Below are 22200 nucleotides of genomic sequence, written 5' to 3'. Positions count from 1 at the left end.
TCTTTTCTATTATCCACATACTTCCAAGACCAGGTGCTGTAGGAGACCCTCATATCAGGATACCACCTCTAGTGCAACTTCCTGCCACGATGTCAGGTGAATTGGTACAGTGGGTGGTAGTATTCCTAGAAGCCATTCCTGCACAAGGATGGCAGGAAATAGCCATGAACCACAGAAATATATCTACTAAACCCAAACTAAATGTATCTCCAACTCAACTTCTCCTTAGCTGGATCCTCAAAACGTTCCTTGTCCCTCCGGCATGAAGGGAAGTATGATGGAGGGGAAGTTGGAACACAAAGAAATGGAAATCAACCAATAGCAATTCAAATATCTTGCTTTTTAAATAATTTTTAAAAAATTTATTTATTTATTTGGCTGCACCGGGTCTTAGTTGTGGCACATGGGATCTTCGTTGCCGTGTGCAGGACCTTTAGTTGCAGCATGCGGGACCTAGTTCCCAGACCAGGGATCGAACCCGGGTCCCCTGCACTGGGAGCGTGGAGTCTTAATCACTGGACCACCAGGGAAGTCCCAAATATCTTGCTTTTTAAACTCTTACAAAACCATATGACCATTTTTCTTCAAGGCTTCGGAAGGGGCCTCTGCAAGTGAAGTGTCCCGAAGTGTACGTTTCAGTAGCTTCCTGGTAAGTCAACTTGTGGGATATTTTAAATTGCCACCTGCTCCCTTCCCGCAGAGCTTCTCCTCTCTCTTATCTGCTTTTCCTACTTCCATAGCACCACCGCTCCTTAGGTACTGTATAATTTACTTATTTATTATGTTTCCCGCTGCTAGATGTTCACTGTTTCTTGTGTCTAGAATAGGGCCAGGTGCATAGTAGATGCTCCAAAAAAGATTTGTGAATAAATGAATGAAATAAATAATGCATAAATGAGTGAGTGAATAAACTAAATATAATCTAGGATCAGGATTACCATAATCCAGTATTTGGAAATTTTAAAATTTGAGTTCTATTCCAGACTCTGCCACTTTACCTTGACCATGTCATTTAACCTTTCTGGGCTTCTGTTTCCTCGTGCATAAAATTAATTGGCTATTTTTTCATTCAATTAACATCCGTTGCGACACAGCTATGATCAGAGGATACATCATTGTATTCTCTTGTTTCCTTGCTTTCAAATCCTGTTACTCTTGCAGAGCGCGTAACTCGGAGGCTTCAAAATTCCCGCCTCTTCCAGGCCCCGCCCACCCGCCAAGCCCATGTTTAGACTCCTCCCCTAGTCCGCACAGCCTACCCCAGTGCAGAAGCCCCGCCTTCCCTAGTCGCAGTCATCCAATAGGCTAGATACACGGCTAGGTGAATACCGAGGGAGCTTTAGGTGTCCTCCTGGCGCCTGACCAGAGTTTTGGGGAACTCGGTTGCTCTTGAGTAGTCACTTCCCCGAGCTGGCCGAGCCATATGCAGCATCACCAGCTTCCCGAGGTTCCCTCGCAAGGGTCAGACGAAGCTCCCGAGCCCGGTCGCCCGCCTCTCTGGGAGCCCTGGGTCTTCACTGGACGAGGCTCTCGGCCCGCGGAATTCTGGGAGTGGTAGTTTTCTTCCTCCTGGTTCCTTCCAGGTACCCTGGTGGCCAAGACTCGCAGGACTACGATTCCCAGACGCCCGAGCGAGTCTCAGGTCATGTGGCCGGCAAGGCCGTTGGGCGGGGGCCTGGCCGGTGCTCCGCAGCTGTCTGTGACACCCGGAGCCCGCGGGCCGCTTCGGCCCCCAGAGAGCCCGGCATGGTACGCGCGGGCGCCGTGGGGTCGCATCTCCCTGCGTCCGGCTTGGACATCTTTGGGGATCTGAGGAAGATGAACAAGCGCCAGGTAATGGAGTCCCGCGTGGGGGGCGCGTCCGGGAGCCGCGACCGGCTGACACAGCGGGGAGTCGGAGCTCCCCGGATGGGGCTCCCGCAAGGACAGCGCCCCGCGACTGGGGCCGGTGGCGACCCGAGGCTCCCGCCCTGGGCTCTCGGAGGCCCTGGGTTCAAATCCGCGCAGACCCACGTGTGGGCACTTTCTTGCACTGACAAAAGCGCAATTAGGGGAGGGTGGCCCGGAAGGGGAAGAGAATAGGAACCCCGTCCTTTGGAGGTCGTGTGGTTGAGAAAGCGGGGAGAGATGACTCTACCGCGAGTGACAGCCTTCTGCACGTATTTGAAGGGCCATCCCGTGGAAAAGGGAACAGATTTCTCTGTGGGGTTCCTGAGGGCTGACGTCCTGAAGGAGGCTGCCCGCGGATGGAAGTGGCAGAAAGGCAGGCGAAAGGGGAGAACTTCCTAGCGATGGGAGCTGTCCAGTCATGCCTCCCGACGCGGTTTCTTCCCATCCCGGGGAGTGTTTTCCCGGCCGGGCGTCGGGACTAAATAAAACTCCTCGCGCGGGAGAGCTCACTGGTGGTGCTCCATCATTGTGGACTGAATCAGTATTCCAAAAGGGATTCCAGATGTCTTCTCTAACTTCATTCTTGGATTCCGTCGTCTGGCAGCACCTTGAATATCGGAGGCAGCTAGCGTGGGGTCTTTGGGCGGCTGGAGTTGATGTCTCATCCCTCTGGGAGAGGGCCTCGGAAGAAGACTTCCTTTTTGCCTCTCCTTAGCCCGCCCCCGTCCCCCCTCTCTCTTTCTTTTTTCCGAGTAGAATTTCAGACTAGTGCAGTAGCGTGGGGGAATTTGGTGACTTGAATCTCATGAACCGTGTTGAGAACCTTCTAGGTGTGCATGTCAGTTGAGCTCCTGGGAATTTCTGTGATTAAGATGAGTTGTGGCAGAGATTCTCACTACCTGGAAAAACCAACAGCTAATGCCCTGAACATTGATGTGGTTTACAAGAAAATCCTCCAGGAAGCAGAGCTTTACTTAAAAAATCTCGACTTAATTGGGTAGGTTTTAAAAATGTCTCTAAAATTGGTACTGATTACCGACTGCAGACTATCAGTGAAGGCCTTCTGATGAATCTGTCAATCGCTAAGCCAGTTTGCCTTTTGAAAGCTCTGTATATTCCCACTCTCAGTGATAAGGCCCGTTAGTAGCTGGTTGCATTGTCTGTGTTTTGCTAGTCTTCTAATTAAAATTCAGAAGCTCAAATCTGCTGCCTCCTTGTACTTTGTTTTTCTTTTTAAAGCTTTGTCCTTTTGCTTTTTTCTTTTTCCCTCCACAATAGCATCCTATGACACCTTGTCAGGCATGCTCGCTCCACCAGTCTTGGAAGAGGGACCTCCTTTTTCTGCTGCCCTTGCTTACAGTTAATTAAGGAAAGAGCCACATGCAAAAACAAGGATTCTTTGTTTCTGCAGTGAGGAAGAGAGGAAGAAAAACAGCCACTGGCATTTCTGCTGCTCTGTCAGCCACAATATCTGGTCTGAAACGTTTGTTTAAAACCCTTAGACATTGGCTATTTCATCTTTGCTTGACAAAGACTGTGAGCTTGCTTCTAAACTCTGCTGGGATGATTAAGTGCCAAGCATACAGAGTTGGTAGGCAAAGATGAACAATAAGAAAAGGCACCAGTGAAATGTGGGGTGTATATTTCCAATCAGCTTGTCAGTAGTTCCATCAAAATTACATTTTCTAGATTCCAGGATTTCAATCCTAGACTTAGATACTAAGTCCCTTAAAGATAGGGTGCTGGAAGGGTGATGTGTGGTTTTGCAGTTAGCTTGATTGTTAGGTTTCTATATAATTGGCTATCTCTTGAGCAAATAAATGTCTTGCTCAGAGAAGTTTTTTTTTTTTGAGGAATTGATTTTATTTCCTCTCAATGAATTTTTCAAGCATAGAAAATCATACTGGAAACTATATTCTTAGTACATGGTCTTTATTAGATAAGTGGCAATATTGTATAATTTGCTTTTATCAGGGTGGAGTCCGATGGTTTGAAAACGTGTATAGAGATGGCAATCTCTGTAGAAAACCATGCCTTGGGGGTTTCCTAATCAGAGCTGCAGCTCATAATGAAACAACAGTTCTTTATTAAATCCTTTAAGTCAAGCAGAGCAGGTGGCGAAGTTTTTGAACGTGAACTCCGGTGAACAACTTCTGCTTCAGGCTGATGTGACTAGCAAGGCTGATTTTACTTTAAGCAACAGTTTAACATATTATAGCCCAACACTTGAACAATGTCCGTTTAGCACTCCAGTTTCCTTTTTTGCTCTCCTGGGAATTTAATTTAGTTTGATAATTTGCTGTTGGCACTTAAGCCAAGGAGTTAAAAAAATGTTATGTAACTTTAATTTTGAATTACATTTATTATCCTATTTTCATTTATTACATCAAAATAAGTTATTTTAATGCACCTTTTGTCCCCACTTTTGTAACCTTCACGATTACCTCAATCAAATTACATACTTGCACACAGTTGTAATTTTAGCAAGAGACAGTTTTGAGCTTTGCTTTTCTTTCCTTCCTATCATATCAGAATGTTTTCATGTTTTGTCACACTCTTCAAAATGATTATTTTAACGGCCTCTATCTTGTCAAATTGCTCTTCTTAAATACTTCCCTACCCCCTCCCAGATTTTGAAGTTAATCTATGCTCATCATAGGAATTTTAAAGAATAGAGAGTAGTTTAAATAAGACAGTCCAATCATTCGTAATTCCACCATGCTAAGATAGACTCTTAGCATCTCGGGGGAGCTCCTTGTGTTTGCTTTATAAACTGTTTTACAGTTTGTGGAGATCCTACTGCAGCCTACATTTTTCACCTAATATATCTTGAGTGTTCGGTCCTGCCATTAAAGTTCTTTATTCATTGTTTCAAATAGTGCAGTAATTTGCCGTTATTTACTCAGTCATTTCTCTGTTGTTGCTCATTTATTTCCCTTTCCCTGTTATTAAAAATAAGTATCTTTGCACCATAATTCCCTATCTGCCTTTATTTTAGGCTGAATTCCTAGAAGTAGGGTTACTGGGCCAAGAGCAACCTCTTGATACTAATGCTTGACACTAAATTGCTTTCAGAATGGTTATACCAACTTGCGTCCCCACCACTTGCATACATGCTTGTCACGCTCTGAGTATTAGCATTAAAAAACACACACACAAAAACAAACAAAAAACCTTTACATTTACTAGGCCAAAAAGGGGCAAGGGGGAGGCAGGATTTGGTTTAAACACTGTGTTTATTCGCCACTTGTGTTTCTTCTTTGGAATATTAATAGTTTTAAGCTTGTACTTCTTTTTTGTTGTTGAGATTTTAGTGTTTTTCTTACTACTAGTTTGTATGTGCCCACCGTGTATTTCTCACTATTTATTCAACAAACTGAATACTTACTTTTTCCCAGGCCTGTGTTGAACATTGGGGATACAGCTGTGAACAAGGCTGAAATGATCCTTGCCTTTGTGGAACTTACAGTTTAGTGTGAAAGATGCATTAAATAATTATATGCATAATTATCAAGGTGATGGATGGTATAAAGAAATACAGGATGCAGTGAGAATATATAGCAGGAGGACCCAGGTTGGTCTATAGCAGAGGTTGGCAAACTCCAGCCCACTGCCCGTTTTTATAAATAAAGTTTTATTGGAATTCGGCCATGTTCATTCTTTTACGTATTGTCTGTAGTTGCCTTCCCACTACAATGGTAGAGTTGAGTCGTTTCAACAGAGATGATAAGGCCCATAAACCTAAAATATGTATTACCTGGCCCTTTACAGAAAAAGTTTGCTAACTCCTGGTCTAATGGGTCAGGGAGGGCTTCCCTTGGGAACTGATGTTTAAAGTAGGACTTAAAGGTGAGTGAGTGTTAGGTGTGCTAAGGAGCCTAAGGAGAGCCTTCTGGGCCATGACAGTAGCCGGTGAAGGTCCTGGAGTGGAAAGGAGCATGTGCTTTCTGAATCACTGACAGAGCCCAGCAGTGGAGCTGGAGTGCAGTGAGCTTTACTAGCTGACACTGGAGAGGAGAGGGCGTATATCAGACAGGGACTTAGAGACCATATTCATGCACAGAGTGTGGGATGCAATCAAAGAGCCTTATGCAGGGCATAGAGATGACCCGATGGCCAGAGGTGCATTTGAAAACCAGTGCTGAGTGTAGCGTGGAGAACGCGTCGAAAGATGCATGCGTGGACATCGGGAGCCTGGTTAGGAGGCTCTCGCAGTGTCCGGCGGGCTGTGCTGGTGACTTAGGAGCGTGGTGGCAGTGGGAATAGAAGGAACTGAACAAATGCCAGACATATTTAGAAGATAGAGAGGATTGAACGAATGGGTGGGGGGTGACTGCAGACAGCTGGGTGGATGGGAATGCCATGTATTGAGATGAGATCACGAGCACTGAAGCCTTTTTGGAGAAGATAAGTCCAGTTTTGACCGTGTTGGGTTGGAGCTGCCTTTACAGACATCCGAGTGAGACTGTCAGGGAGGCAGTTGGAAATCTCAGTATTGGGAGCGGTTAGCATGATGGTGCCGGTGCCGGCATTTGAAGGTCCAGTTAGAGGAGGAGGAACTGGCAGGAAGATTAGAAAGAAAGTGGTCAGAGGGTGGGCAGTGTGCCATCCAGGGTGCCAGGGGCGGAGAGTTTGTAGAAGTGATCGTCTGTGTTGACCGCTGCCGAAAGGTCAGCAAGGTGAGGACTGACAGTTGTCCGTTGGATTTAGTGAGCATGTGACTGGGTGTGTAGGCTGAGGGGTGACTGTAGATGGTGAGGAAGGGGAGAAACCTGGGGTAGCAGCTCCTGAGGTTTGGCTGTGAAGAGAGAGTGAAGAAGCCTTACGGAGGATGTGAGGTGGAAGGAGGATTGAAGGTGGGAGAGACTGAAGCCCAGGGGAGGGAGAAGGTGTAGAACAGTGGTCCAGCCTCTGCATCAGGACCACCTGCGAGCCGTCTGAGAAACAGGGATGCCAGCACCCCTCCCCTCCCATTGGTTCCCTCGGTCTTGGATGGAGACCAGGTAGACCATGTTCCAAAGGCTCCCCAGGTGATTCTAATGTGCAGCCAAGGTTGAGAACTGATGGTAGAGAACAGCGGTTCTCAAACTGTGGTCCCCGGACCAGCAGCTTCAGGATCACCTGGGAACTTGTTTGAAGTGCAAATTCTCAGGCCCCACGTGGGGATGCTGGTGCACACTGAAGTTTGAGAACCGCTGCTGTAAAGGCTGGTCTACACTCTCAGAAGTCAGAACCGTGTAAAACCACCTGCCACGTGCCTCCTGGGCCTTCCTGAGTGTCTTCAGCCCCCATTTCTCCAGGCCTTGTGCATTTTAAAGACTATTTAAAACTATATTTAAGCTGTGCTTAAAACTGCATTTTAAACTGTATTCGATCCTCAAAAAGAGTCCATAACCCTGCATTCTGTCTCAGTTAAAATTATCATTGGATATTTGAGGAAAACAGTACTGTCCAGAGCCATGTGATCTGAGTCCTAGTTCCTAACTCACTTCCAAAGGATGTTCTGGAAAGCTGGCAGGTAGTTAAGACGGGATCTAACCTATCTAATCTCACTTGCTCTGAAACACCACTAAAACTATATATAGTAAAGGGACTTTAAAAAGTCATCAGTTACTCCAAGATAGACAGCCCAGAAAGGGAAACAAGAGCAATCAAATACTAGAAGCTGGAAAACAGAAGGGTGGCAACTGACAGCTGGAACCAGCAGTGGGGCGACGTGGAGGCGTAAGTCTCCACTGCTTATGCTGCAGGTGCCTCCAAGACCCAAGAGCCGGCAGTTCCAGGTGTCTCCAGAACGGGCGGGAGGGGTGAGGGGGAGGTGGGGCTAAACTGAATGAGATGGGCAGAAAAGCTGAGAAGCAGTTAGAGCTCAAGCTGTCCTCTCCAACTCTACTCAGAGGTTTCCCCTCGCGGGTAGAGGTCTGAAAGCTTCTTCTCTGGAGGGGTAGACAGACGGTCTTGGAGTAGGGCGGCTGCCAGGCCTCATGGGGGCTGCACGCTGCATGCCGAGGGTGGAGAGACGGAAGTGGGTGGTGGAGGCCCCTGGAGGGCGAGAGTCCGGCCGTGTAGGTGAACACACAGGCCAGAAGAGCAGGCTCACGTGCCCGGGTGGAGGGGCTACTTGAGCTCGAGACGTGGTGGGGGATTGAGTAGTTTCAGGGCCAGGTATGCCGCTGAGAGTGGACGGTTCAGGTGGAGGGAGAGGGTCACTGGAGGTGAGGAGGTCCAGGAATTGAGACACCAGAGTGTTGGGTGGGCCATCCACGCTCTTCACATCACCCAGAGCACCTGCAGGAGGCGGGCTGAGGCAGGTACCACAGTCGGAGCCGTCCTGGAGCACAGTGAGGGCGGGCAGCCCTGTGGGCCCTAGCTCCGTGGTCTCGGGCGGAGCGAGGGCGGCTTAGAACTAGATGCGGACGCGGGTGGCCTTCCTGCCGTGTTCTTCACCACATATTGGGTGCTCATCATTTAAAACATTTAAGAAAACCCTAAACATCTAGGTGTTTACAGTTTCTGTTCCCTTTTGAATTGTAATTTCCGATGCAGAATAACCTCATGTAGGATAGAGTGCTGTGAGACTAGGATTCTGCGCCCTCATTTGGGACCCTTCTGGCCGTGGGGCTGCGGAGTGTTCTAGGTGAACCGTGGGCACGTCGGGGCTCTCAGGTTAGACCTACGGCCTCTGCGCTAGAGCGGGAGGCCGAGCCATAGAACCTGAGTGGTGGGGCCCCTCAGGGTTGAAGGTTCTGGGGGATTCTGGAGAGGTAGGAAGAGTTGTACCGAGGCCTTAACAAAGCAGGTCCCACAGACTACTCTGGTTTTTTATTTTTTTCCTTTTCTCTCATGGAAGGAGAGAAGATACATGGGCATTCCATGGTCAGAAGTTGAAATTCTGCCTAATTTTGTAGCTTGTGTGAACTAGTTTCATGTCCTAAAATAACAGCTTTTTTTTTTTTTTTTTTTTTTCTTTTTTAAACAAGCACATCTCCAGCTTTGGGTTAGTGAATATTCTGTCACCGGTTCTTACTTTTGGTTTGGCCTTTTTCGTTCCAGCTCTATTACCAGGTCTTAAACTTTGCCATGATTGTATCTTCTGCGCTCATGATCTGGAAAGGCCTGATCGTCCTCACTGGCAGCGAGAGTCCCATCGTGGTGGTGCTGAGGTGGGTCCCGCCGGCCGTCCTGCTGCTGCCCAGGACCCAGGAGCAGCGTGGACAACCCAAACTCGGTGTTTTAATTGGATAAAGTTTTATAGTTTTCTTTATTGATGCCTGTTTTGAGAAGGTTTCATTTTTTTTTTGGCTTTTGTTGAAAAATCTTTTTCAATAGACAGTTGAGGCCTTTCATCATGTTGATGCTGGTGGTCCAGTGCAGTGTGATTTACTTTCATGTTTTAATGTTTTAATCCATGTTAAGTGACATTTTAATAAGATAGTAACAATGCATTATTTGTGTACGCGTTGATTTTTTTTTTTTTAATGAAATCTGCAGTTTTTTGGGTTTTTTTAAATTAATTAATTAATTTATTTATGGCTGTGTTGGGTCTTCACTTCTGTGCGAGGGCTCTCTCCAGTTGCGGCAAGCGGGGGCCACTCTTCATCACGGTGCGCGGGCCTCTCACTGTCGCGGCCCCTCCTGTTGCGAAGCACAGGCTCCAGATGCGCAGGATCAGTAACTGTGGCTCACGGGCCCAGCTGCTCCGCGGCACGTGGGATCCTCCCAGACCAGGGCTCGAACCCGCATCCCCCGCATTGGCAGGCAGACTCTCAACCACTGCGCCACCAGGGAAGCCCTACGCGTTGATTTTTAAACATAGCCAATTTAAAGCTCTTACTTGGTTCACTTTGTCCCGCGTGGGCAGGGAGTCTGTGCCCAGCACGGTGTCTGGTGTTTCCTCAAGTTTCTTCAGCAGCGCGTGGAGGCTGACTCCTCTCTTCTCAAGACTTTTACTCTTAGAAAGCACAGCGTGTTCATCTGAGAAAAGTTTATACTTTAACTTCCCAGAGCCGTGAAGTCATCCAAGGGGAGAAACTTCACAATCAACTTGAAATGAAGTAGCATGTTTGTGAGCCATTAGGAGCTTGCAGACGCTCTGCTCATGGTGCCTTAGCTCGTTGAGTCTCCCTGCAGTGGGCGTGGAGCCCTGTTGTTCCACAGCGGGGGCAGCGGGCTGTAGCAGTGGCGCGGCCAGGGTCACCGCTGGCCAGAGCAGGAGAACCAGCACGCAGGCTTCTTGGCTCCCAAGCCAGTGCCCTTTCCCTCCTCTGGGCCCCGCTGTCACGTGATGGGGCAACAGCTCTGGCCCGGGCTTCACCAGGCCGCCCTTCTGTGGCTGGCCAAGGGACCTGCTTCTAGAGATGCAGCATTTTCATAAACTTAGGAGCCTGAGGATGGCATAGTTCACACACAGAGCTGAGGGGGCCTCTAATTCACTGGTGTTTACACTGTGCTCCAGGGGTGCCCGAGGGTCCAGGTGGATGGGTTAGGAGGGAAAAGGTGACCAAGCTCACGGACTATAGACACCTTAGCCTTGCTTCGGTTGTGACAGCTCCACTTTTATGTACTTTATGTGACTATACTTTACCTGGTAAGATTTCATCTGAAGGAGGGATTTTAAGGCTTTTGAAAAAAGAAAAAATTAAACCCCTCAAATTCAGATGGGCCCTGTCACTCAACAAATATGGAAGCTGAGGTCCAACAAGGCCAAGTCGCCTGCATCTCAGTTACTTTCGGCAGAGCCAGAACTCCGTCCGAGGTGTTCCGGCCCTCCTTCAATCACACAGACACACTTGCGTGCAGAGATTATTGTGAAATTGCACTACATGGGGACTTTTTTTTTTTCTTAAAGCATCCTTTACACTTCTAAAGCAATTTGGTTTGTCAGCATAAACTGTTGACGTCACGAGGGATGTGTGACCTTGGGGAACACTGACCTTGGGAAAATCCCTGGCCCTTGAGGAAAGCAAGTGTAAGTTGTTATTAGTGAAACATTTCAAAGGACTGCCTTCCTGATGGGGCACGATAATGACTCCTGCTGCCAAACCGCAGTGCACTTATCCTGCCTCTGAGACTTGTTCAGGGAGGTTTTTTTTTTAAAACTGCTGTCCTTGTTATCACAGACTGAGATGGTTTTCTAGAAACTTCTTCCCACTGCATGTCTTCAGGAATTTTGTCAAAGGAATAAAGATGAAGCAGTAGATGAAGAAATTATCCTAAGCATTTTAGCCATCATTGGCTTTTACTTCAAAGAGTCCACATTTTTCTTAGTTCTTTTTCTACCTAATACAAACTGCAGAGGGACCCGCTAGTGCCCTTCTCATACTCAAATCCAAGAAGAAATCGCTCCCTTTCTCACTATTATCACCTTGAGCAGTCAGAAAGAAATTGCTGTGGTTTATTTTATAGCTCACAGACCTGCTTGACTGTTGATGAAAGTTGATATTCTAAGTGGTATGTTTGTTGTATTCTTTACGGGTTGAAATGTTCACCTGGTGTGAACATAATTCTGATGTGACTTTGTGTTTCTTTCCAGTGGCAGCATGGAGCCAGCCTTTCACAGGGGCGACCTTCTGTTCCTAACAAATTTCCGGGAAGACCCGATTAGAGCTGGTGAAATCGTTGTTTTTAAAGTCGAAGGCCGAGACATTCCAATAGTTCACAGAGTAATCAAAGTTCATGAAAAGTAAAGAGGCTTTACTTCTCTTTGGTTTTGTTTTGTAGACAAAACTGTGGACAGTTTGAATGGTTGATTAGAAAGTAGCAGAAACACTGGATTATGTTCCTAGTTTTGCCATTTAGTAATTGGGTGACTTTGGACCTGCTACTTAACTGAGTCTGTAAGATGGGAATAATACGTTACCCACAGTAACTCACAGGGTGATTATGTGAATGAAATGAACTGATGTTTACTAAAGCACTTGAAAAACTTGAATTGCTGCACAATGTACGCTGGAATGTATTCTTGCAGAATATTAGTTATTTGAAGGAGTCTCAAAGAAAATCAGATCTCATGGTAAGTGAGGATAATTTTCGTAAGAGAATTATCTTCTGAAATGCAGAAAGCTACCTGTTTCTCATGTCACTTTGGACAAACTGGCATTCTCAGCAGTTATATTACCCCTGGATGAATAAAAATTCCTTTCCCCATCTCTTCCCATGATTTGATCATTGCATATCCTGCATTAATTCTCCCCGCCACAAATGGCTTTGCCTTTTCCTTAAATGCCAGTGATGACTTATTAAAACACCTCTTGGGAACCAGAAACAATGACTTCTAGCTCAAACATATTAAGTTTCCATGAGAGAGTACAGTCACGTGATTAGCGAAAACGTTACATACGTGGTTATTCATTTACCTTTATGCAGCTTAGTATAACATTTTACCTGCATGAGTTATGGGATTAAAGTTAGGTATATATATTTGTATTTTTTGAATAATGGAGCATTGCTCATCCTCTCTGTGTGTGTGTCTGTCTGTCTGTGTCTGTGTGTCTAACTATTTGTACATTTCTGGTATGAGATTCTCATTCCATTCACTGCTTCCAGGTGTTCCCCAAAGATGTTTGATACTAAAAATATTCACTTCATTTTACTCTAAACATTAGAATGACCCTGTTTCAGTTTGTGTTAATACACTGGTACTGCACTAACATTACCTTGTTAGTAGTACTTGTTAACTTACTGATGAAGAAATATGCTCAGTCATGATGCGACAGAACTCTCACCTGATTTTAAAACAATTTCCAAAGATGGGAAATTGTGCATTCCCTGTAGAGCTGCACTAGCCAATGAGTTTGCCACCAGCAATATATGGTTACTGAGCACTTGAAATGTAACTAGTGTGAAATATACACAAGATTTCAAAGACTTAGTACCAAAAAGAGAATATCTCAATAATAATTTTAGATTGATTATATGTTGAAGGAATATTTTTGATATATTGAGTTAAATAAAATATATTATTAAAATAAAAAGAAAACAAAGATGAGAAGTTGTTCAAAGTTAAGGAAATAATGATGCTTTGCTGTAATTTGCATGAATTGTGAGAGATGGCCCGGGTTTTTCTACTCTTAATTTTTTTTATAACCATGGTTGCAAATCAGCTTACTCTTTCTGGCATGGTTTCAAATCTTTGTGGGCTTTTAATATTTTATCAAATTATTTAGTGCATTTTCTCATTTGTCTTGTTGAAAAAAGACCCTCTTTATAGCTCTATAAGGCTATAATATTGTGTTTCTAGTATCAAGGCTGTGTAAGCACCAGTTTACAATGTTTAAAATGAATCCCCCCTGTCTCTTTAACACAGTGGTTTTATGCCGTTTGTAATTCCTGTTTGTTTGCAAACTGGATTGTAATCCACTTTGCTCAGTGGTGAAGGAAATAAGGCATTAACACATCCCACATTTGGTAAGGAAAAATAAGCTTGGGGAGAGCTAAGAGCACATTTGTGTTTGAATTACCTTGTGCTCAAATCTGTGTAATCTGGGACCAAGTTCATGTGTCGAGTGAAGAGGAATATAATCTGTGTTAACCAGTTGGTCCATGGGGATGAAGAATGGATGGAAACAGATGCTGGAGCTAATCATTGCCTTCCTGGTGCCCTTGTGCTTTGCATGCTTTTTGGTTATCAGGGTAACTTAAGTATTTTAGAATTTAAGTCTACAAAATTGTCATTAGATTTGTGCTTTGGTTGAATGGTTGTCTGCCAGCAAGCATCTTAGACCAAGAAAGATCAAGTTATCTTTGACTGCTTTTCTCATTGCCCATATGTGCCTGTAAAGTGTTGGCCAAGCTAATACTTTTCTAACGATGCTGTGCTGAAAATAATTTTTGAAAGGACATTGTTTTGCTTTCCAGAGATAATGGAGACATCAAATTTCTGACTAAAGGAGATAATAATGAAGTTGACGACAGAGGCTTGTACAAAGAAGGCCAGAACTGGCTCGAAAAGAAGGATGTGGTGGGGAGAGCCAGAGGGTGAGTGAGGATTAACTTCTAAGTTATGCAGAAGATTCAGAAACCAGAAAAATATTCAGCAACAAAGAAACCAAGGTTAATAGAATCATTCATTACAAAGATTATACGTCAGGAGAGTTGTCAGCAGTTTTACTTTGTACTGTGAAGACTAAACAAAATTCAGAACTTCCTAAGGACCTAAAATCTAAAGCTGAATGCAAGTACGCTATCTATATCATGGGTTTAATTCTATTTTTGAAATAAATCCTCACCTAGAGATTATTTATAGATTTAAAATAACAATTATAAGAAATCCTTTCAGAAATAACTACTGTGTAACACTGTGATGAATATTCTAGATATTCCTTGTACCTATATAGATGTGTGTATGCATATGTAATACATAATTTTACATAGAAGAGTTTTATTCTTTCACCCAGCAGAAAGTTGCAAATAGCTTTCTGTGTCAAATCTACACCTATATCTTTTTAAACGGCTGCATGGTGTTCCTCTGAGAATCATAGCTGATTTCACTCGTCCTCTTTTGGTCAACATTTAGATTATCTCCTGGTTTTTACTACTAAGAAAAGTTCTGTGATAAAATTTTTAATACCCATCTTTGCATAATTGTTCCAGCCATGAGTTCTGCTTCTGATTGACACAGCAGAGAGTCTGTCCTGTTATTAAATACCAAAAAAGGAGATTCTCCCCCTCTCTTGGTGACCCTTTTTATATTTAACCCTTGCTAGAAATGTCTCCTTTTATTGAAATCCCACCAGCTGTGTAAGGCTGGAGAACACCGGTGGCCATTTTCTAAGATACAGCTTTATTCATCAGCTCGTAGTTTAAGGCCTCTTTCTACCCCTTTTCTCCCTGTGCTCACCTTTTAACCATTTCTACTCTATTGCAATTCCACCTGAATATCTGCAGGGAGATGAGAGAGACCTGCAGCTGGTCAGTCCTGTATCTTTAGACACTCTGGTGAGAGGCTTTGTATAAGTGAGAGGTTGATGCTACTGATTTTTAAGCAGACTGGAGGGTACTAAGGGGGTGTTACCTTGTTTCCTATCAGTGACATGATTGAGACTTGGGTCAAACTGATTCCATATTAACATTAATTTTGTTAGCATAATCATTGGCTGGTTTATCCTGGCTTATTCTCTCTGGGATCATAATCATGTTTGGGTATAAATTACGGGATTCACATTTGTGTTCACTGCCCAACCGACTTCTTTGTTACATCTGAAAAGTGCTGTGCAATGAAAATGATGAGGATTCCTTCAGTTACAAACTGTTGGGTTGGCCAAAAAGTTTGTTCGGGTTTTCCAGTAAGATCTAAACCCGAACGAACTTTTTGGCCAAGGCAATAATTATTCATGTGCTTTCAAAGCTCTCTCTCACAGCAGTTTATATATAGGCTATCTGAATCTTACATCTCTACTAAGAAAAATTAAGAACTCGATTTGCCCTTTCTGTTGTACAAGTGGCTCAACTAATTATTTTCATTCTGTTAGGGTGAAATGCAGCAAGTGAAGACAAGTAGCATCTCTAGATCCTAATTTGCCTTCTTAAAAAGTTGTCCTGGCTGTTAGCGCTGATGCTTTTTACTAATAAAACCTTCTGAGGCAGGAGTGAATATTGTTTTTATGGCCCCAATCAGTGTTGTTCCCAAGGAAGACTTTTTCCTATGCTGATTTATAGTGTTTTCAAGTATTGCTATCATTATATTACAAACACTTTTTACACTTCTGGCTTTTTATCCCACAATTTAGGTTTTTACCATATGTTGGTATGGTCACCATAATAATGAACGACTATCCAAAATTCAAGGTAGGAATTTATGTGTACGTCTTTATTTTTTAAGAAAATATTGGCGCTTTTACACATGCAACTGTAAAGATGCAGTCTGTTAAGAATGTTTTGCTAGCTAATTCTTCTGCAGAGTATTTGTAGTTAATTACAAATTAATATACTCATTTAAATTATCAATTTTAAATTATTGAAATTAATTATTGAAAGTAAGTACTTCCACCTTTTATGTTTATACAGTGTGTTCTAAAATGGCACCTATATATTTTTTGCTTTTTATTATGGAAATCTTTAAACATATGAAAAAAGTTGTACAATAAGCCCAGTAATGCTCATCTCCCAACTTCAACAAAAATAGTATCCATATTTTTTTTTAATCACTTGAAACACAGTAGGAAACCTACACATGAATGAGTAGTACATTAGCAGTGTGTGTTGGGTGTGTGCTCCTTGGTCCATCAATATATTTGGGGGTTTTAACTGTTAATGTGTTATTAAGCAGCTCATTTGGAGAACAAAGCATGTGGAAGAGGTCATCTTTTGATCCTCTCCTCAGTCCAGTATTGACCAGACTTTATCTGAATACATTTATAGACCAAATTTATTTGTAGTCCTCACGGTAATTTTCCACTGTGTTTTCTTTGCAGTACGCTCTTTTGGCTGTAATGGGTGCATATGTGTTACTAAAACGTGAATCCTAAAATGAAAGGCAATTCCTGGGACCAGACAGAAATAAATTCTGTTGAAAAAGAGAAAAGCTAATATATTTGAAATGTTCCACTTTCTGTATAAAAGGAAACAATGTGGAGACGTTTTTGTCTTGTTTGAATAAATGATTCATCAGTGAAGATTGTTTTCTTTTGTGGATTCTGATTTGAATGTGCTCAGTCTCTCTGCTTCTCGTGGTAATCATTCTAAACCAAGCTTGAGGGTCTGCAGCACTTCAAGAATCAGGCAGGCCGTCTCTGGGCCTGGCCTGCCAGTGGGATAATGCATAGTCCAAACGTGATATAGTTGTAACACCTGAGTTTCAAAAATAAAATTCTGCTCATAGCATTTCCAGGGGAAACAGGCCCTTAAAAGAAAATGATTTCTTATTTATTGAAGTGTAGTCTGATAAACGAATAAAACCTAAAACCTTTTTAGAAGGAAAGGTGTAATCTGCTTTGTTCTTGTGGTCTGGTGTATCTTGAGATGGTTGGATAAATTATTTGAAAAGTGTCTGATAAATTATAACAACAGTGCGTACTCCTTTGACAAACCGCACAAAGCACAGAAGGGTAGAAGGGCTGTGTCCTTTTTCCCCTCAGTCTCCCTCTCCATTTCCCAGGGATCTCCACTGTTACAGTTTAGTTTCGTTATCTTTGCACTATACGCAATCCTGAATATAAAATAGTCCCTCGTTAAACCATCTTTCAGACCCTTGTGTCCCAGCTGCTGCCTTAGGTGCTGGGGATACTGAGTCCCAGCCTGGATGGAGGTTCCAGTGTAGTAGAAGGAACAGGTGATAAACTGACGTGTGATTTCAGGAGGAACAGTTGCTGTGGGAAAGAAGCAGATAGCGGGTGCTTTTCACATGGGTCAGGGAAGACCTCTGAGGAGGGGACACTGAGCAGAGTTAAAAGAAACGAGAGGAAGGGACTTTCGTGGTGGTCCAGTGGTTAAGACTCTGTGCTTCCACTACAGGGGGCAAGAGGGGGGCAAGGGTTCGGCAAGGGTTCAATCCCTGGTTGGGGAACTAAGGGCCAAAAAAAAAAAGAAAAAAATAGGAACACTCCCAGGGAACACTGGTGCTGCTGGTGCCTGGACCACACTGCAAAGTGTCAAGGGAATAAAAAGGAGGCCAGTGGTATTTTCAGATACTCTCTTCAGTTTTGCCAAAACGTTCTCTCTTCACCGAACAATACAATGTTGACATCCTTTTCAGTCAGAACTTAGAAATCTACCTCATTCTTTCAGGTTTGTTCAATTCTGATCTAACAATTTAGAATCCTGCCTGGTCACTTAACCACCCATGGGCCTTGAGCATAGCTTCCCTCAACCTCAGATGGAGGATGAGAACGGCTCTCACCTCCCTGCGTGTCCCCAGGAATTAGTAGATGATTCCTTAGCCCGATGCTGCCCATGTACGCAGTTTGCACTCAGTACATGTCACCCGTGGTTACGTGTGTTTTCCTCTTCGGCATAACCTGTGCCCTCACACACCTGTACGGTCACTTTCTGACTGAGCTCTGGTTTGGTGAAGACCAGCAGGAGTGACCCGTGGCGGACAGCCTGCCCTTTAATCCTTAATCTCTGCTAAAATAGGCTGTTGCAACAATAATGGACCTCATCCTGTTGAAATCAGTGAAGTGAAAGAAAAAAAAATTTACAGGATACTTTCTAAAAACATTATTCTCTGGTGCCCTTTAATAAACTCTTTTTTAAGAAAAATAGGTTTTTCTTCCCTGAACTAAAGGTGGAATTTCAAAATGTTGGGTCAAAACTTTATTATTTTATCATCTTTCTGGGGTTCTGTAGTTGGTTAATAGAAACTTTTAAAAGCTCCGTAATGTGGCTAAGCTTTTCGGTAATCCTTTGAACATGCCTGACATTCTGAAATAAACTTCACAAAGACAGGTAAGAACCCAGACACAGTTCAGCCAGTGCCATTTGATTGTGGCTCGTTAGAAAGTATGACCTCTTTTGGCCTTTTAGAGGCTACTGGTCTTTATCAAATGGAAATGATGGGAGTTAATGCTGGATCGATGTTCTTTTATCTGGAGTCTCAGTTGCAGCCTCGATGTCTGGAACGAGAACCAGGCCTGTATCTGGGCAGACAAAACTAGCACTGCGATGTGGCAGTGGATTCACCGGCTAGGACCTCTTGCTGGGAGCTTCTGTATGCCTCTGGGACACACATTTCTCACGTGGTTGAGCAACTGCTTTTCCACTTCACGACAGCTTAGAAACCTCGAGGTGAAGGTGTCTGGGGGACACTGGCCAAGCAAGGGTACCCACTGAGAAGGGAGAAGACCAAGTATAAAAAACAGTGGAAGAGGGCTTCCCTGGTGGCGCAGTGGTTGGGAATCCGCCTGCCAGTGCGGGGGACACAGGTTCGTGCCCCGGTCCGGGAAGATCCCACGTGCCGCGGAGCGGCTGGGCCCGTGAGCCACAACTACTGAGCTGGCGCGTCTGGAGCCTGTGCTCCACAACGGGAGAGGCCGTGACGGTGAGAGGCCCGCGCACCGTGATGAGGGGTGGCCCCCGCTTGCCGCAACTGGAGAGAGCCCTTGCACAGAAACGAGGACCCAACACAGCCAAAAATAAATAAATAAATTTATAAAAAAAAAAAACAGTGGAAGGATTTCAAGACACCACCTAGTGGAGGGACAGACAGCCCATGTCTCAGTTCACAAAGGCCTCAGTGATAACACAAGGACACTTACACAGAAGCTAAATGGTGTTTGCTATACTGTATTTTAAGATCCATTTAGGTTTCTATCAGAAACTGGAAATTTTCTACTGTGGAATTAAGCTTCAGTTTTTTAAAAAGGTTAGCGGATTTCCCAACCCACAGGTCTCAGTCCTGGCTTTTTCCCTTTGACAATGAATGTGTCAGTCCTATGCAGATGCTAGACACACACACACCCTGAAACGACCAGATAGTGGGCTCTAAACTCCTCTATAAAATTTTTGCCACTGTCCCCAGCAAGCAAGCCTGGGCAGATGAAACATTCTTGTGAAGTGGAAGGAGTCTGACTTCTAAGTAAGCCGGGCAGAAGAATCTTTCAATAAAGAGAAGCAAGCCTGGCCTCTGCGCTATTGAAAGCTCCCCAGGTGACTCATGCGGCCACGGTTGAAGACCACTGAGAAATGTCCGCACAGATTAGTCGGGAGGAAATGTGATTAGGATGCTTGATTGTTCACATCTTCCATTTCGTCTTCATGAAGTCATTTGCAGATTGCATGGTAGGAAAAAGCCAGACATGCACCGTTTCTATGTGCTACCCTCTCCCCTCCATTTCCCACACCCAACTGATGCTAGCCATCTCGATTAGCGGTCTCCCGGTTTCTGCTTCAGTACCTCGTCTTACTAAGTAGCCTTTGGCCCAGCGCACTGGTTGGTCTGTTTAGTCTCATCCTGAAAATCCAGGCGGAGATCCATCCATCCCCACTCTGTGGGTTCAGCAGTTCCCTTAGTTTCCCATGAGAGGCATGGGGACGGGGGGTGGAAAGAGGATCTGGAGTCACCGTGGTTTAAGCCTTGCCTCCACCTACTAGACATGTAGCTTGTAACTGATGAGACTCAGTTTCCTTACGTCCAGAATGAGTGTCCAGGGGGGTGAAGGATTTGTTAGATGCTTGGTTTTCATCAAACAGGGCTTTACGCTTTCTTCCTCAAGATCACTGGAGTTTGACCACTTAGAATTTGTTTATTTTTTAAGCTCCCAAATCCTCTTGAACATCCTTCCCTATCATTTTTGGCCGTGAATTCTACCTACATTTTCTCTGGATTTTAAATCTGCTTCCCTGCATTGTTGCAGACATATCAATGATAGGGACATTTGCCCCCAGAGCCTTTGCTTTTAGCCACATGAAGCTTCAGGAAGATGTAGGAGAGGGGAAGGCCCTTTGCCACGTGATCTTGGTGGCGAAGCCTTCTGTTGTAGAGTTTTCTCTGGGCTTCTTCCCCTTCAATCCTCACCCAAACACTATCCACTACATGCCTCTTGTCAGGTGTAATCGTCTCCCCACAGGTGTTTAGCTTTTGCCATATGGCAGGAATTTTTTGGAACAATTTAGAGCAGTTTTAGGTCCACAGAAAAATTGAGTAGAAAGTACTAGACGTTCCTCCCTGCCCCACAAACGCACAACCTCCCCTACTATCAAAGCCCCTACTATCAAAGCCAGCATGGTAGTATATTTGTTACATTTATGAACCTACATTACACGAAGTTATCACCCAAATTCCATAGTTTACATCAGGGCTCACTGTTTTGGTTTTTTTAAAATTTTATTTAATTTATTTTTTTATACAGCAGGTTCTTATTACTTATCCATTTTATACATATTAGTGTATACATGTCAATCCCAATCTCCCAATTCATCCCACCACCACCTCCCGCCCTCCACTTTCCCGCTTTGGGGTCCATACGTTTGTTCTCTACATCTGTGTCTCTACAGGGGTCACTCTTGGCGTTGTACATCTTATGAGTTTTGACAAATGTGTCATGACATGTATTCACCATTGTGGTATCATACAGAATAGTTTTACTACCCTAAAAATCTTCTGCCTATTCATCCATCCCTCCCCCCACCTCTAGCAACATCTGATCTTGGTCCTGTCTCCATAGTTTTGCCTTTTACAGAATGTAAAACAAGCAACACCACAAAACAAAAAAGAAAACCCTCTGGACACCCTCTCTACTCCACTCCTAAATGTTCTTTGGTTCTCTCAGGTGCTCTGGGGCCCCAGGTGGCCTCTCTGGGATCTCATGCCTTGAGGACATAGCTCCTAAACGAATATGCAAACAGTAGTAACTAATAGGGGCTTATTGTCTACCTCTCAGGAGTATTTACATTTTAGTCATGAATTTGTGAAAAAGCTCAAGGCCTTACATGTGGGGTCATTACGGATGCCCGAATAGCTGAGATAGAAAAATCAGAGGTTTGGAGGAGTGGGAGTTCCCCAAGTCTTTGGCATCACACTTTTGCTTTGGTTACATGGCAGGGATTATGTCTGAGCTGATGCAGCCCTTGCACAGCTGCTCATGCCCACGACCTGCTGAAAACGGATTTATGCAAAATGCCTGCCACCAACCCACCCTGCTGCCATACACACGCCCACATGTGTGCAGGTAAGTGGCTTTTGATGGATTAGCTAGTTTAAAATTTCGGTCTGAAATTGGTTAAATAAAAAAATCAAAGTAACAAGTTTGTATCACTCAGGCAAGTGATATGAACTTACAAAATGAGAATCCCAGCGGGACTCTGACAGCTAAAATGTAAAAGGGAGATTAAGAGGAAACTTGAAAAACAGCCGAAGATAGAACGATCCAGGAGAAACTGTGTGGGAGTGGAGTGCCACACAGATGCTCTAGTTCTTCCCTGCTCTAAGCTGGGCGCCCTGGGTCCGCAGGAGCCGCACCAGGTCCCCTCCAGCGCCCTGCTGGGTTTTCCCATCAGAAAGGCCTCTCACTTGAACCCAGGCCCTGTGGCCACGACAGATGTGACAGGATGTCTGCCACCAGAACCTAAGCTCTTGGAGCCTCCACTGCACCTTAGACCACATTCTCCTTCCCTCCGTCACTATTTCCAGCTTTTGCCGAGTGGGGAGTTAGGAAGAGGAGGAAGAAGAGGCCAGCAGTGCGAAGGAAGCAGCTAGAGTAGGCCTAGAGTTCTGCATTTCTAACTTGAGTTTCTATATTACTTTTTCTAAGTTTGCCTTCCTCAGTGGTTTTCAGTCCCGGCCACCCATTAGGACCACATGGGCACTTTGAAGAATCAGGGTTTCCAGGTCCTGTCCCACACCGTTTTGAAAGAGAGTCCTTGCAGGTGGGACCC

At 44.4% G+C, this 22200-nt stretch overlaps 1 protein-coding gene across 2 annotated transcripts; it reads left to right on the top strand.

Moving 5' to 3' along the window:
• The first annotated feature begins 1646 nt into the window (after positions 1 to 1646).
• On the top strand, positions 1647 to 16502 carry SEC11C (SEC11 homolog C, signal peptidase complex subunit). Of its 2 annotated transcripts, XM_082353017.1 has the most exons (6): positions 1648 to 1833; positions 8944 to 9053; positions 11423 to 11572; positions 13747 to 13866; positions 15618 to 15675; positions 16302 to 16502. In XM_082353017.1, exons 1-6 carry the CDS (start codon positions 1747 to 1749, stop codon positions 16353 to 16355), a joined length of 579 nt encoding a protein of 192 aa, XP_082209143.1. In that variant the 5' UTR covers positions 1648 to 1746; the 3' UTR covers positions 16356 to 16502. The 2 variants fall into 2 exon arrangements, with proteins under 2 accessions (XP_082209144.1, XP_082209143.1); XM_082353018.1 differs by lacking the exon at positions 15618 to 15675 and having other exon boundaries at positions 1647 to 1833.
• The last annotated feature ends 5698 nt before the right edge of the window (positions 16503 to 22200 follow it).

This window comes from Balaenoptera borealis, assembly GCF_965194805.1.
Source record: "Balaenoptera borealis genome assembly, chromosome: 14".
Lineage (NCBI taxonomy): Eukaryota > Metazoa > Chordata > Mammalia > Artiodactyla > Balaenopteridae > Balaenoptera > Balaenoptera borealis.
Note: the sequence above shows the minus strand (reverse complement) of the source record. Positions and strands in the feature narration are given on the sequence as shown.